Source organism: Lontra canadensis, unplaced genomic scaffold (genome assembly GCF_010015895.1).
Source record: "Lontra canadensis isolate GAN:19392208 unplaced genomic scaffold, GSC_riverotter_1.0 scaffold32, whole genome shotgun sequence".
NCBI lineage: Eukaryota > Metazoa > Chordata > Mammalia > Carnivora > Mustelidae > Lontra > Lontra canadensis.
Window position 1 is genome coordinate 4,436,557 of NW_022631026.1, and position 16,789 is coordinate 4,453,345.

The 16,789-nt window shown below is 53.3% G+C and overlaps 1 protein-coding gene across 2 annotated transcripts in view; it reads left to right on the forward strand.

Moving 5' to 3' along the window:
* The window catches only part of RNF144A (ring finger protein 144A), an 80,869-nt gene that overhangs the window by 41,466 nt on the left and 22,614 nt on the right, over positions 1-16,789 (forward strand). For both annotated transcript variants that reach the window (XM_032866784.1, XM_032866782.1), the window contains exons 2-4: positions 6,132-6,277; positions 16,162-16,266; positions 16,409-16,469. In XM_032866784.1, coding sequence (XP_032722675.1) covers positions 6,143-6,277; positions 16,162-16,266; positions 16,409-16,469 — 301 coding nt within the window. In that variant the 5' untranslated portion in view covers positions 6,132-6,142. The remainder of the gene's footprint in view (positions 1-6,131; positions 6,278-16,161; positions 16,267-16,408; positions 16,470-16,789) is intronic.

The window sequence follows — 16,789 nt, forward strand, 5'->3', positions numbered from 1 at the left end:
ACTCGCTGAAGGACGTCTTCTTGGGCGCTTCCAAGTTTTGGCATTTGTGCATGAAACTTCTCTATACGTGCATGTGCAGGTTTTCCCGGGACTGCAGTTTTCAGGCCACTTGTGTAAATTCCTGGCAGCCCAGTTGGCTGGAAATCGTGAACATCTGCCCTCGAGCTGTGGTCCTCTCCTCCGGAGGGGGTAACGTCCGCATGTCTTCCTGAAAGGTCAGGAAACCGTGCGCTTGGATAAGTCGGCGTCTCTACAGTTAACTTTCTACTCAGCTACCATTCTCGTGTTTCTGCTACCATGACGGCCCCAAATTATGAGGCCGCAGCTTTCCACCACCATCGCCAAAATGAATAAGGCCCGGGAAGCTCAGAGGCAGAACTGAAATTCCTTTCTCTTGTATCTTTGCAGACTGAGGAGGCCCTGTTCTCTTGTCTCCCAGAAGGAGATCAAAACGAGCTTGAGCAGGGTCGTTCAATGCCTGGGCCTTCGTGTCTTGCACACACTGCTCGTGTGCTGGTTGGTGGCCGTGCGTTACCCCACCCTGGGTAACCCAGGTTACCCGATCTCTGTGCCTTGACTGCCTCGTTTATAAAATTGGAATGACGGCAACTTTTAAAATCTCAAAGTTATCGTGCAGATAAATGAAATGATGCATGGAAGTGATTAGCAAAATGCGTGATGCCCATGAAGCAATCAAGATGTGTGCGTGTATTTATATACATATACATGTAGAAACACTCATGTACATATAATAGGAAGATCTGCCTGTGACTGGCACTGGTGAGAGGAGAGAAAACAGCACGCAGCCTTGGATAATATATTCGCAAGTTGGTGAGATAAGCTGACACATGCAGCAGACCTGGAGAGCCACGCTCACCCAGAGAGAGACATAAAAGAGAATAGATGAAAGTCAGTATGCAGAGTCTAGCCCGGTGCCTGGCAGACACGGGTACTGTGCTGCGGTGTTTGAGGGATGATAACTTCCTGGAGCTGCAGCCCATGTGGACCTGGGTGGGGGGTGCGGGAGGCGGAGTGGCACAGACCAGCTGCTCTCAGACCTCCCTGTGGATGAGAATCCCTGGGAGGCTCGTGGGGACATAGATTGCTGGGTCTCTCCCTGCTCCCCCTGCCCCACCTCTGCCCCCACGAGTTTGTGATTTTGTAGGTCTGGGTCAGGGCCCAAGGAGTCGCATACTAGCAATTTCTCTAGCAGTGCCAGGGCTGATGTTTTGGGGAGCAGGTGTTCAGAATCAATTGACCGCAGGCAGCAGAGACTCCAGGAAAGCGGGGACAGCTGAGAGGGTTGAGAGAGCTGAGGGAGACCTCATAACACCAGGGGCTGATGGTATGCATGGAGGGCTCAGAGGATGCAGACATGTGATGGGGCAGGGAAGGCGTGTGGATGGGAGGAAGTGGGTGAGACTCAGCCAGCTTAGGCGAGTTTGTTGGAGGACTTAGGAGAGGGACAGGTGGTCAGTGAGTGGCCAACAGATACCCTGCCTTCCTTGGCCATCTTTGCAGAGGTGAAAATGGGAGGATAGGGACCCACAGACGAGCACAGACCAGAGCGCAGGGGTGGGATGGCTCCGGCCCATCCCCGGGGTGGGCTTGGGTTAACACACAGCCGGCCTTCCCTTCCAGCCTTCGTCCTCCACAGGCCACGAATCTTACACCACGTGCCACTCGGTGTGACCCAGCAGCGAGTAGCAAGTCGCTTCCCTCAGAAACAGTTTGAATTCCTTACATTGAGTAATACTCATAATTGACCAGATGTTCTTAAAATAGTTGGCTTCATGTGACTTGACCTTCCCATTAGGAAAACAAAGACCGTTTTTTTTTTTCTTTTATTGTGCATTGTGATTTTCTTAGCAAATTCCTATTTCAGCTTTGCAGCTGTTCAGTGTTTGTAAAATCATATTTGGCCCATCCTGTATGCAGGGGTGGCCCATGAAGGGCTTAAACAGTATCTTTTCTTTTTTTTTCTTTTTTTCGAAAATGTGTTCCATTGTTAATCTACATTTAAATCCTGATTTGGGGCATTCAGAGAGTCTCTAATCTCGAGGGGAAAGAATACTGACTCGGTGCCAGGAAGTCGGAATTTGACCTGCTTCGAGAGTAGTTCTCAGGGAGGGAAGTGAGGGGCCATGGTTGACATGTGCCCAGGGCAGCGGGCAGCTGCACTGTCTCGAGGTCAAGTGGAAATCGTGGTTCAGGAAGAAAGGAAGTGAGGGGTCAAGGCTGCAGTTGTGCAAAGGATCATGTCTTCAGAGATGCTGTAAACAGGAAATAGAGCCAAACCCAGAGGCTGGGGAGAGCAAGCAACGTCTGGGAGCGAACAGCCAGGAGAGGACAGGTGGTCTAGTGTGGAGGCAGAGGCGGTTTCTGGGGCAGGCGAGTGCTCCCATGATGCACAGTCTGCCCAGGATGTGCGGTCGGGGCTGTGAGGACTGCAGGAAAGCTTGTCCCTAGATGTCTGCTGTTCTGCCGCATCCTCGAGTGTGGTCCGAATTTGGACCGCACTGACAGCAGACCATAAAGCAGGAGGCTTCAGGTGTGCCTGGGGGGCTCAGTTGGTTAGGCGACGGACTCTTGGTTTCGGCTCAGGTGCTGATATCAGATTGTGAGATTGAACCCTGTCTCAGGTTCTGCGCTCAGCATGGAGTCTGCTTGAGATCTCTCTCCTTCTCCCTCTGCCCCTCAGGTGTGTGCGCTCTTGCTCTCTCTCTCTCTCTTTCTCTTTCTTTCTAAAATAAATCTTTAAGGGAAAAAAAAAGGCAGGACGCTTTCATTTTGGTTTGCTTCTTCCAAAGATTTCCACCAGCACGGGGGACTTCCTGAAAGACTGAATTTATCCTACAGTTTCTCTGCTCAGCAGCTTGTCTCTCCCATTAACCCATATGGGTTCATGTCCAGGGTCTTGAACCTGACATACGATAGTGACTTCCACCTACCAGACAGGTAAAAAGGCCCAGGAATCTTAAATATATTTCTTCTCACTCTTCACAACAAGCAAGGGAGGTTGTGGTGTTTAGTTTTAAGAAGTCAAAACACTAAAGTTCCTAGAAGTTATGAAGTTTCTCCAAAATTAGTGACCAAGTGGCAGAACAAGTGTTTGAACCCAGGTCTGCTCCCTTCCAAAGGGGGGAGCTCTTTCCCCTGAGACTGCTGCTACAGTGCCCTCCGGAATCTGAGCCTGGGCCATAGCTCACAGCCACCTACCCTGTGCTCTCTGGGAGGGACAAGCCAGTCAGCAGCCTTTGGCCCAGGCCTGCCATGCCTCTTATATAGGTTTTGATCCCTTATAGGGCCAGCTAACATTCATAGTCAAAACCTAATCCTCACTCTGGAGAGTGAGTTTAAGCAATGTTACTTAAAAAAAAAAAATCCTTAGGGAGTCAAACAAAAAAAAGATACAGAGGAATATGAAGGAAAAACAAAAAAAAAAACAAAACAAAAACCTTGACTCATGAGCCCAGGATCTAGAAAATGCTTGTGGACATCTAAAGTAATAATAACAATGTTATAATAATAATTAATAATAATAATACTAGTATGGATAGATTCAAGGTATGGAGGAATGTTCCAAATTAAAATGAACTTAGGGGAGTGCACATCTGGTTCTCTCTGCACCCCCAGATAGCTGAGTGACCTCAGATTGTGAGTGCTGGCCCCATGGGCGGCTGATCAAAGGACAACTTGCTTAAATTACGTCGAAGGCACCAACCAATCCAAAAGTTATTTGAATTTGTGTCAAAGAGTTCTTTTCTAACAACAAGAAGTTGTTAGATTAGATTAAGGTGTTCCTGGTTGTTAGCAGTCTTGGGAGGAGTCCAGATCCTCATGGGCACTGTCCCTTTCCTGCCCTGAATGCTGATCTCTGTCCTTTCTCCCCACACGGATTCCTGCCAGCCTTTAGTAGCTGCCCTCATCTGCTTAGCTCTTGAAGGTCAGGCTCTCCCCTGTTTATCTGTTAGTTCACACCACTGATGTCCCTGTGTTCTTTGTCACTGTGTCTTATCTCCTCAGACTGCATTCAGGATTGTGCCATAGCTTCTCCCCCATCTGGACGCCCAGCATAGAGTCCACAGAGCTGAGTCCTGCCCGAACACTGGCTTAGTGATATCTAGTGAGCTACGACTGACAGAACCTGAGAAAGGGATATAAATACATTTTCAGAAGTTCTCATGACAGCTCCTTATCCCTAAAGATAACTTGTACAGATGATGGAAATGTCTGATACCTCCGAGTCTTTCTCGCAGATCCATAAAAGGATGGCTGAATGAGACCTCTCGGGAGGGGGAGTAGGTCTTCCCTGGTCTTTCCCGAGCACTTCCTGTATATGCCAGGTCCTCACAGCATCCCCAGGGGACGAGAGCTCATCAGCCCCATCACACACACGAGTGCAGCAAGGCCAGTGATGGCCACAGAGCTGCCCGTACTGGTTCTGGGTATCCTCTTTGTCTCAGAGCAGAGAGCTCCTTTTCTTCTTACTGTGGGGCTGCCAGTCTCTGTCCAGGGAAAGATGTTAGCGTACTTTCTCTTCCGTTTTGATAGCTGCTCTCTTTGACCTGTGTGAAATGGCACCTCCCTTCCAAACTCAAACTTCATCCTCCTCATGAAGCTATTTTAACGATTCTACCCAGACTTCCTTGCATCTTTACCACATACCCGGAGCACTGATTTCTCACATCGACCATATCCTGCCTTATATTATCAATTAGCTTTTTATGTGACAGAGAGAGTTCCCGAATTGAATCTGAAGACCCGAAGGCGGGAAATTGTGTCTCCTACGTCTCTGAATCTTTCTAAGATGCTAGAATCATTTTGTGTCCCTTCCGGTCGTTGGTTGGTGTTTTGATTTGTTTTCTTCTTCCTGTGTTATATCTTTGTTTTAATGTACACCTGCCTTTGCTGTAAGTGGAAAACTGGACAAGACAAATCCCGATGCCATGGCCTTGCCAACTAGCAGGGAAGGCAGGTGTCTCTTGCTATCTTTTGCTCTTTGTCCCCCAGTTCAAAAGCGGGACAGAGAAGGGCACCTGTTGTCCAAGTCCGTTTGGACCCTGAGAGCTGGGGGTCCCTCTCAGCATTCAGATGGCCCTGGACCGTGTCTGAGATTTTAGCAAACCTGACTCCATTCTGAGTTTGAGGCGCAAGGAACATGCTTACTGATTGCAGGTGCACACTGGCCCTCACTGGCTTCAGTCAGGCTCCAGGAGTTCAGGGTGAGAATGCGCCTGCCTAGAGGCAAGGGTGCGTCCGTTCACTCAACCAGCAGGTGCAGAGAGGCCACTGTGGATCGATCGGGTGCTGACCTACCAACCAGAGACCACACTTGCCCTGCCTTCCCCAAGCAGCAGGCGGTGGAAATCAGTGTGATAAATATGAACAGAAACATCCATGCTGTCAGGAGGCAGGCTGTGGGCAGGTTAGGGAGGGTTTGGGGAGGATGGGGAAGTGAAGGGGGCTTTTATTCATGTGTAGGGAGAGTCTGCTAGACACCAGGCACGGTGAGGTGTACCTGGCCCACGCACGTGAGCAAGTCTGCTCTAAGGCCCTTGCCTGCCTCAAGCTCACATGTTAGGAAACCTGCGTGTGTGTAAGGAGGCGTCAGTGTCGAGCTGACTCTCGAGGGTGAGATGACACCTGGCAGCGTGGCTGGAAGCCTGTGAGGGAAGGTGCCTTCTGCTCAGAGGGCCCTGAGCGTGAGGAGGGGGCTTCAGCCGCTGCTCCCCCGGGATGGTTCAACAGAGACTGGAGAGCAGCTTCATCGTACCAGACGGTTTCAGCAGAAGCTTGCGAAGGTCTTGGTCTCCTGGGCCAGGTGCTTGGTCGGGGGGAGAGGGCTTACTCAATGCCCAGAGGAAGGAGGGACGGATGGAGGGAGGGAGGGATGGGATGGGTCATTTGCCATTTTGAGGGTCGACACGATCATACCGGCTGTGTGGGAAAGGGGTCCCCCACAGACCCAAGTCAGGAACCCCTGCTTACAACCCAGAGTGCCCAAATGCGTTGTCTAGAGCCGTGGGCCCCTTCCCGGGGATCTCGCTGCAGCCGGAAGGGATCCCTGCCTCGTTCTGCCAGTGAGTTCACACAAGGGGGTCTGACGGCCCGCACTTCTCTCATTGCAGACTGCTCTGCCATGACCACCGCGCGGCACCGGCCCACGTGGGACCTGGCCCTCGACCCGCTGGTGTCGTGCAAGCTGTGTCTCGGGGAGTATCCAGTGGAGCAGATGACGACCATCGCCCAGTGCCAGTGCATCTTCTGCACTCTGGTTGGTCCCTTGGGGAGAAAACTGTGGTTGAAAACACTTCCAGGAGGAAGCTCTTGCGTTCGTTTTTCATGACCTTGGACCCCACCTTTGCCAGGGACAGAGTCTCTCATGCAGTTCCTGGAAGATTTTGCCTTGGAACCCATCAGGCACCCCAGTAGATTTCCGTCCCAAGAGCTCGCGATGCAAAAGTTAGAGGTTAAACAGAGTTGTAGAAGCTGGAAGTGCAACTGAGGAACGCTGATCATGACGTGTGCTTTCCTTTCCAGAAAGAAAGAGCTTTACCAGACCTCATTTTAAATTTAATTTAATGATTGCATCCTTGAGATTATAACTCAAGGTGCTAAGCTAGTGAGTGCACACAGAGGATACCTGGCTATTCGTGTCAGCTTGCTCCGTGTCAAGCTACAGAGGATGCTGAAATCACATTTAAATTTCTGTGTGCCTTAGCCAGCATTATTTGGGGCCCAGTGATCTGCTCTTAGTGACCACAGGGACCCAGGGACCTCTCTCCCTCAGGCCTCACTCATACCCAGCCTGTTACCCCTCAGAAAGGGAAAATGAGGATATGGGGTTTATTTTCAGTTCATCTTCTTGAATTCTACTTGATTTCTCTTCCCATTCAAGGAATAAAAAAGAAGAAAGTCCAGAAAAGAAAAAAGAAAAAAAAAAAAAAAGAATGTTTTCTTCCAACTATAAAAAAAACCCGAAAAAGTTGCTTCTGAATTTAACCGTGTTATAAATGGACCATCTGGGTGGCCTGCCGGTGTATTTTTCAAATGTCTAGGTTAAAATCTGTCACCAGACAGCCGTCCCTACCCTTTTGCAGGAGCCGTGTTCTCCCTCCCTGCCTTTGTTGCCTAGACCTGACTTCGTGTCTCCTGATGTCTCTGGGACGTGGGCACGTTTGATGGCATGTCTCTTTCAGAGATAGGGAGATGGAGCTTTGCAGACCATCACGTCTCCATCTTCTGATGCTGCCTTTCTGAGGGACAGGATTCTGTACCCCTTAAACACCTTGTCCACCCAGGACTCACCATTGCTCTTCACTAAAAGTTCACTAGACCACACCACAGGGAGTCGGCCTCAGTGTTGATCTGCGAGAAATGCAGCTCCTTAAAGCCTCAGGAATGTCACTTCAGCCTGGAGGGCAGGAAATTGCTTTTGACATTTTCCTGAGATGGGAAAGGATGGGAGGGAGAGGGGAGCGGGAGAGGCAAAGATGCGGACCTCCAGTCAGTGAGCAATGGGAATGGGACTTGGTTTCATTTCTAGAGGAGGAGCTGGGGGGGGAGCAGTCAGGACAGAGTAAAGGTTTCCTTTATGTAGGTTGCCTCCCTCTTGCCTGAGGGAAAGTCTTCTTTGGTCTCCAGGGGTGGAGTCAGTCCTATCTGTCCTGTGCCCTTGGGGGAGCTTGCTGGTCTCAGTCACCTGCTCTTCCCCTCCCCCACCTTTCCTCCTTTCATTGTTGTTGTTTTGGTTTTCTGTTCCTAGAGAATTGTAGTAAAAACCAGTAAGCAACTCTAATTCACATCAAGTGCTTAATGTAAGGGGGCCGACTTTGAACGGGGGGGGGGGGGGGAGATCGATAGCACTGTCCCCACAAAGAGGGGCGTCTGCAGTTCTAAGAGATAGCAGGACACTGGAGATTTTTTTTTTCCTCACAACCGGGTATTAAACATGAAAATGTTGAAAAAACAGTCGCACTTGTTTCTGCACCAAGAACAGAGGAAGCACCTGTGTGTTGACAGACTGAGAGTGGGGGAGGTGCCCGCGCCCCATTTCTTCCCTGTGTGGGGGCCTCAGGTCGCCCTGGCCCACCACCACGGGCCGCGGCCAGAGGAGTCGTAACTGCCCCTTTCCTGGGGGACAGACAGGAGAAGGTGGGAAAGAGAAAAGAGAGAAAATTGTCTGGAAAGAAGGAAGCCCTCTAATAAACTAATCCCTGGAGGATTATTGTTAGGTTCTGAAGGATGTTGACCTCAAGGAGGGAGGGGCCCAAGGGGAAACCAGGATGGGGAGGTCAGGCATCTCTGCCTTGAAATGCAGGTGCTGTTTCTGACCTCGACGGCCTCTGAGGCCTCCTCTGTATGTTGGGTCCCCCAGTAGTTAACGGTGGGGGAAGCTGAGACTTAAGGTTTATAGTCAAGTGCTCTTTCCACGATGACCACGCCGTGGCTCCTGAGGTGGACGGTGCCATACATTTTCACTGGAAAATGTACCCACAGTCCAGCCCCTAAGCTTACTGCTCCCTGTGTGGCTCTGGCCTGGCACGGAAGTTGACCGCCCAAGGCTGGCTCGGAGGGGCCGCTTTAGAACCCAGTGGAAACTTTCCTATCAAATACCTCCCAATTCAGCCCCCTCTACCATGACAGTCCCACTTCTGCTTGTGTGTCCACGGTGGCTCTATCCAGTCACACTTTCTCCAATAGCTAGCTCAGATGATCCTCTCTAGTTTGGGCCCTTTGGGTGGAAATGCCACCATGTAATTGGGTCCCTGCCTTTATCCAGACTCAAAGCTCCTGTTCCCTATTCCCTCCCCCGTCCTCAGTTCCTGCACGCAACTGCTCCGAACTACTGGACACTTCCAGCTCCTCTTACTGTATTTGGTTCCTTCTGTCCCACTGTGTTGTCGTGACGTCTCCTTACCGATATCCCCCACTAGAGGAGCGGGGATTTTGTTTTGTTTCATCGTTCCCTAAAGCTGAGCTGAGGACTCTTCCAGCAAACGGAGAAACCGACGTGCTTGCTCTACCTTGTGGATAAGAAGGGGCGGGGCACTGCTAAGGATCTCCATCGGGGGACCTTGCCCACGACGGGGCAGGGGTCCAGGGCCCTAACTGCAAGAGACTTGGATGGGTCTTCAGGGTGAGAACAGGGAGGGGGGCTTTGGGATGGAGGGCACACAGTGACACTCAAAAAAATGTCTGTCACTGGAATGGTCGGTGCTGGAGTTCTCAACAGCTTGTGTTGCGTGAGGAATTTGCTACTCTTACTTTTCTTACTTTCACGATTGCAACTGCTCTCCCTCCACCTCTCCCTCTAATCTGAGATGTGTCTAAGAAATCCTAGTGTCTTCAGGTTAAGAGGAAGCCAACTGGGGCTCGCCACATGGTAAGAGGGAATGCTGGGAGTGGTTTTCAAACTGTCTGTCCTTCAGCTCAGGGTCCATTCAGATGCAAGTCTCCAGGGGAGACTGTAACTATGTCAAGTGGTTAAAACAGGTCATCTCTGTCAGTGTAGAGTTTGGGCACCTGTCCTGTCATCTGTCCTGCACGTTGGCTCCTGGGGGCTCTGAGCACCCTAGGCCTCTGTGGGGCACAGCTCCCCAGCTTCTGCTCTCTGGGCTGGGGCCCAGTGCTGTAGAGGGCCTCATCCTAGTCTTGGGTCTCACGATGGGGAAAGGCATACCTTGCGGTCCGGGGCTGAGAATGGACCAGCGGCCTGGGGCTTCCCACTGCCAAGATGGTAGCCACATGGACACGTAACTCAGCAAGGCCTTTCTGTGTCCCTGTGCAGACCTGCTCCCTGATCTGCATGGTCTCGAGCCATCACCCAGGCCCTCGGATTCTCTGCCCACACTGCTCACAGGCACGCCACAGTGATTTTTGTCTTTATCCCTGGCTTCTAGGTTCCCTCAAACTCTGCCTTGTGGGTAGAAAAGGAGGGGGAATAACGTTTGTTAATTGCTGGTGACATACCACATTCATCTCACTTGTCATAAAATCCTGTGAAGTGGGCAGAAGTCCCCCATCTCATGAAGAGACACAGCAGCTCAGAGAGATGAAATGCCCCGCTCCAGAATGCTCTCTGGTTGCCTCCCTCACTTGGCGCTTGTGTCCTGATCCGAAGCTTGTCTACTAGCGGCCCCTAAGAAAACTCTGACTCCTGGCATCTCTTCTGCTGGGAAGCTACACACAGGCCTGGGGGCTGCCCTGGAGTCATTTGTGGGCCACTCCAGGTCAGGGGCAGGGGCCGTCCTCCATACGCCCCTGGGTCTTGGCACCTTCCAACCGAGGAAGGACACGCGGGGTCTTTCTCTCTCCCTGTTATGTGCACCTGACCCTCCATCCCAAAGCCCCCCTCCCTGTTCTCACCCAGAAGACCCATCCAAGTCTCTTGCAGTTAGGGCCCTGGACCCCTGCCCCGTCGTGGGCAAGGTCCCCCGATGGAGATCCTTAGCAGTGCCCCGCCCCTTCTTATCCACGAGGTAGAGCAAGCACGCCGTCGGTTTCTCCGTTTGCTGGAAGAGTCCTCAGCTCTGTGGACAGTCGAGACAGCCTAGGGCACTGAGGGGAAGTGAGTGGAGCCTCCCTCTATGGAAGGAACCCTCAGGTGTCCCGATTCTGAGCATCTGTGCGTGGACTCATGTTGTCCCCCACTTGGGCCTCAGAGTCACATATCTGTGTCCCCTTCTGTCTGCACACACACAGAGACCCCTCAGAGCTGCACACAGAAGTGCACTGACTCTCCCATCATCACGAGTCCCCCCTGAGACTTCTCTGCCTTCCATAGTGTTGGCTCCTAGACTTTAGGTGCAGAGCAAATCTGTATTTGTTGAGTGTGTGACATGACAGCTTCTCCGTGTTTCTGCCTCTAACACAACACCTCTGACTTGCCTTCCACTGGGAGGTCTTTGCAGTGAAGGTGAGGTTTGCTTCAAGACTCATCTTTGCTGCTCTGTGACTTTGGTTTTTCACATCAGCTGATTGCAAGCCTCGTCCGCATTTGCTGCTTACAGGTGTGGTGGGGTGGGGGGCTGTGCTTGCTTCCTCCCCCCGCCGCCCTGCAGAAGAGGCTGCTCCCCGCAACCCACAGAGGAGGCTATGCCCCCCGACAGAGGAGGCTGTGTTTCCCCCACCCCAGGGAGGGGCTTGTGCCCCTTTCAGAGGAGGAGTTCACACTCTCTCCGGGATCTCCTCCCACCCCTGCCCCAGCCTCGAGTACAGCCCCTGCCCCAGGAGAAGGGAGTCCAGGATTCCCTGGTCTCTGTGCAGGAGCAGACCAGCTTCAACTCCAGACTCTTCGTTCCATGTAGAGCAGTGGTGCCAAGGCCTCTGAGTCCCCAGAAAAGCCCCCAGGTTGTCAGAGCGGGACTGAGTCCTCTTCAGACTGTCCTAACCGTCGCCTCCAGATCTCCCTCAGCCTCACCCTGCGCCCCGCTCTCGTCCCGCCTCATCAGAGCCTGCCCGTTATTGGCCGCAGCCGGGTTCTCAGAACAGTCCTCCTGTGCTCCGTCAGTGGGGCCGGGGACCCCCTGCAGGACTCCACGGGGGATGCCTCATTTTGATGGTCGATTTTTCCAGTCCCTGCTGGCTCCAGGCCAGGCGGTGGGATGTGTCCAGTTCCCCCGATGAGCTGCCGTCACTGTTACTTCCCGAAGCCAGGGCGGCACACTGCCCTGATGGGGACAGTTGGCCTGAGCCCCGCTTACCTGGTCTCCTTGCCCCACTCAGGTTTACCCCACCCGGCTGAGGCTGAGTTCTTGAATGCAGTCTCTGCTGGGGTAAATCCACTCCAGCCACACTAGGAGGAGTCCCCACCACCTCCCACGCGAAGCCCCCCGCTGCTGCATGTGGCCCGAGCCCCCTCCTGCCTCTCCGGTACCAGCTGCAATGTTGGGCACACCTGTGGTCAAGCCAGCCCTTCTCCTGGGGTCGCTGTGCTTCGTGTGGGCCTGATGTGGGAATGGGCACTCTGTGCTCTGCCTTCCTTGAACGAGCACGCCCCCGTCCAGCCCTGGCCTCACGTAGCCCATAGCTGGCTTGTCTCTCTCTTTGTTTTGATTGTGCTGAAGGAAGCCGCCCCCCCAAGAGTTGCCACCTCTGGTACGGTTCCAGCACGCCCTCTCTCAGAAGCAGGTCCTGTCTGCTGAACCAATCTAGAAACCCCAAACAGGTGACAAACTCACACCTGTGGACTTCCGACTTGGTGCTCTTCAAAGAGAGTGTTTCATGCCAGGTCTGGGGCTCCCCGTCCTTACTGGGCATCTATAATCACAAGCCAGCAGAGGGGTGTGCGTTCCCTGGGTCCTGGCCTGCATGCAGGGCCCACCGTGCACTAATATTCGGGGCAGCCATAGCCATAGGGGCTGCCATGCTGACACCCACGGAAGGCGCACAATGCCTGCCCGGGCATGTGACCGTGGCCACCTTGGGTTGGCCTCGGGGTTGGAACAGGCGTGGTGGTGGCGGGCTTCTCTCCTCCCACAGTGCGTGGAATGGGGCCCCAGAAGGTGTGGTCCCTCATGCACAGCTGGGAGCTGAGTAGGCTGGGAGTCAGACCCAGGTCTGTGCTTCCCGGGCCCCTGTTCTTCAGATGGTGTCCACTGGGGTCCCACCACTGGGGTCCCACCGCTGGGGTCCCACTGCAATCTCTTGTCTTGCCTGTTCATTAAGGAGTGGATCCCTGAGGATTGTAAGCTACTCCGGCTCCTTGAAGCACAGTTTCTGAGCGGTTTTCTCCTGCTCTCTGGGTCTGCAGCAGCCCACAGACCTTCCAGTGAGAAAACAGCGTAGAGACTTGTTGTAGCTCAGGCAAGGCCGCTGGGTCTCTATGGCCCACTTCTCCTTGACAGGAAACTGAAGCAAATCTGCAGTGCCATCTCTTCTTGGAACTGGGTTCCAAGAGTTGGAAGACAAAATGGAAAATGAAATGCCTGGAACATTCTGTGGCTCTTGATGCTCCCCTTCCTTCCTTCTGCCCTTTGTGCAGCAGATGCCCCCTTTCCTGGGATGTCCTTGTCCCTCTGGCCAGTGTTTCCCCTCTGGGAAGCCTTCCTGACCACCCCCTGGGGGGCCCTACTCCCCATTAGGGTGTTAGGAACACGGCACCATCCCGACCTGCAGGAGCATCTTTCCCTGCAGTGGTGGTGGGGGGGCTTGGTGTCATAGCCTCCGAGCATCGGGGACGTGTACAAATGCATTGTAGGGCGACTCGGACTTCGCCAGCTTAAAGTACATACAACAGGGGTGCCTGAGTGGCTCAGTCAGTTAATGGTCTGACTTGATTTCAGCTCCGGTCTTGGTCTCAGGGCGTGAGATCAAGCCCTACATTGGGCCCCATGCTGGGTGTGGAACCTACTCAAAAAAAAAGTACCTATAATTCTATGTCCTACTAAAAAAAAAGAGTAAGAGGAAGCTGGAAGTTCATACTAAATGATTGCCCATGAAAGAGTTCTTCATTGAGGAAGAAGGCAGAAATTAAAAACAAAAACAAAAAACACCCCGCCCCCCCTTTGGAGTCAGGCACAAGTGAGCCCGGCTCCAGCACTTGTGGAGTGTCTTTGGGTCCATTCATCACTTCCCTGAGTCTTTGTTTTCTCATCTGCAAGCTGGGAGCCCTGAGGCCTTGCAAGATTCTTGCCGCAGGGAGGCCATTGGATCCCTGAGAGCTCCACAGCAGGAAACCCATCCATCGGCTTTTGCACTGTATCTCTATTCTGAGAGAAGTTCCTTGGCCCATTCTTTCGCCCTCCTTTTGAGACCTCTTCTTGCGATTAGATGGAAAAACAGGGCTTGCAGTCGTGACCGCTTCACATCTGGAAGGAGACTGGGCTGGTGTTCCAGGGAGGGCCTGCCAGGTGCTTGGATCCGCGTATCTTCTTACAGAGTAAACACACGGGCACTCCCAGAACTCTCTGTGCACCGTGCAGAGGCTCCCAGCGGTCCAGCCGGACGTGACGTGCTCACTGTTGGGCTGCAGACCCATTCTGAGCAGTGAGGTTCAAGGGCGTTGAGATGCCCTCGTGCAGTTTCCCACGGGCGTTAGGTGGTGTGCTTCTCGGGGAGCCCAGAGCGTGCTGTGGTGCATGGCCCTGGGAGAGTTGAGGGCATTGGACCGTTCTCCAGAGATCCCAGATAGGCAAACTGATGAGAAAAAGTAAAATCATCATCTTGTGGCTAAGGTTCCTGTAGATTTTTATGCGTCTGACTCTAGGAATCCTACCATGCAGACAGACACACTAGAGGCGCCAACAGTCGCTATGGTCATGGAAGTTGTGCTGGGTGCTTTTATGTTCTTTCTTACAATCGCAGAAGCCCAGCAAGTTGGCCATCCCTGTTTTATGGTCAAGGGAGCTGTGGCCTGAACTCATTAGGGAGCCCTTCTGTGGCCTCTGCCTATAGCACTTCCATGAGTCTGTCTAGCTCCAAAGCCTGTGGTCTTCCTCCCGCCTCACAGTCACCTAGCCATTCCTGATACACTCCAGGTCGCTCCCGACTGGAAACACAACATAGTCACAAGGGTCGCAGGCCACCACTCCATAGCGTGGCTGTCTCCCCGAGACAGCTGCTGTGGCGCTCACAGCCAGAGTGGGGGATGGGGGCCAGGCCTGCCTGCAGCTCTGTGGAAAGCCCCCTCCTCTGCTGCCCGGCCTCCTCCTGGTGTGGGTTTTGATGGCGTACCTCTAAGACCACAAACCCGGGCCTCTGGGAGCTCTCCATAACCATCGCCCTGGGAGATGTCAGAGGTCTGGGCATTATGGAAGTTCATGGAGCCTCTGCACTCACGGGCTGCCCAGGCAGGGCTGAGGAGTGCAAGCTGACCTTGGGCTGGGCTCTGGGCACCCGTCTTGCTGCTGACGCATGAAGCCTTGCATTCTGGGGGAAATGGCTCTTTCTGAGGATTGCCAACACAGCTGCTTCCTGTCTCCAGTGGTGAAACATTCTGATGTGCCAGAAGGGTGAAACTTACCCATTTAGATCGAATTATTATACATACATACACTGTTTTTTTTTTAATAGATTTTATTTATTTATTTGAGAGAGAGCATGAGAGAGCGCAAACAGGGGGAGCAGCACAGGGAGAGGGAGAAGCAGGCTCCCCACTGGGCAGGGAGCCTGACATGGGGCTCGAGCCCAGGACCCCGAGATCATGGCCCGAGCCAAAGGCAGACACTTAACTGAGCCACCCAGGTGCTCCAGATCATGATAACTTAATCGTGTTACTGTGACAGTGGTGTTGGTGTCATGAACCCCAAATATTAGACTGGGGCTGTGATTGAAGTTGACGTGGGGATGCTGTTGAGATGGTTGACGCTGGTTCCTCTTCACGTAGTGGCCCCAGTGTCGGTGCTCTTCCAGTTCTCCTGTGAACCTTTCAGTCTCTCTTGCTGCTTTCGGTGGCGAGCCAACCCGGGGAGGCCGCATCTTTCTTCTAACTGTGCTCTTCCGGGGAGCGAGGGTTTCCCAGGCTCGTAGACGGGGCGGGAGCACACGGGCACTGTGTACGGCTTCCTCCTCCTTGATAGAACTCTGCGGTGTCTCCCCCTTTTTCTGTCTGGCTGAGACTTTGAGCCATCCTTCAATGGGTGCGGTGGGAGTCAGTGACGGCTGGGGAAGTGGGGTTCGGGGGTGAGGGTCGGCATCCATGTACAGGTTATGGTGGGGGTTGCTGGGGCATTTCCGAGTCGAGCCAGGCCGGGCTTGACGCAGGGCTCTCTGCCCTTGCTGTCGGGGTCCGCTAACAGGCCCCTTCTGTGGGGACTCAGTGTTCACACCCGAAAGGTGAAACCATCCTCCCCTTCTTGTAAGAATGATCTAAGGAGTGCAGGAAACAGTGGAGTAGGAAGAACTGGGTGCAATGCCTGAGGTCTGACCCTGACCTTCTTCTCCGCTTCTCCTCAAACCGTGAGACGCGCCGGTGTGGTGTTGGCCAAGGTTGTGTGTGCAGATCCCACCTGCTGCCTTCGTTCTGCCTGGAATGGGGGGGGCACCCCGTAAATATTTGTCCATTGATCAGAACCTCTAATTTGGTGGTCGCTGTGGGCCGCACATTGAAGACAGGGAGCCGCGGCGGGACAGCGCGCCGGGTTACGCATCAGTGGGTCTTCACCCTGAAGGAGGTCAAGGCGTTGAAAGACGCTTCTCTGTTCTCTTTCTTTTCAGTGCCTGAAACAGTACGTGGAGCTCTTGATCAAAGAAGGACTAGAGACCGCAATCAGCTGCCCCGATGCCGCCTGCCCTAAACAGGGCCGCCTGCAGGAGGATGAGGCACGAGCACCCGAGCAGACGGGGTTTTGCACGTGGGCCGGGTGCCCTGCTGCACGGGGGTGGTGGGCTGTGCGCAGGCGGACCGGGCTCTGTTCCAGCCCACAGCCACTAAAGGTCTTGTTTGTGTTCTTTCTCTTCTTAGATTGAGTGCATGGTTGCCGCTGAAATTATGCAAAGATACAAAAAGCTACAGTTTGAAAGAGGTAGGTGCCCGGCGTGGTAGGGGTCGTGGTTCCCGGGCGGAGAGTGGGGGCATCGGGGGCGGCGCGTCCGGTGGATAGCCTTGCGCCTGGTTTGGCCATGCTGGAAGGAAAGCGTCCATGTAAGTTAGATTCCTGAAATGTCTGCGTCGTTTTGAGTTCTCTGCAGAGCTCCCAGGTGGAAAGTCTTTGTTGGGGTTCTGCATGGTAATGAGAAGGAATCCTAAAACATACCTCGTTAGGGAGATTTGGGTGCAGGGGGCGGTTTAAAGAGATCTGACCCTCATGGGGCGTGATTATTCCTCAGCCAGGTTAGGGCTAAG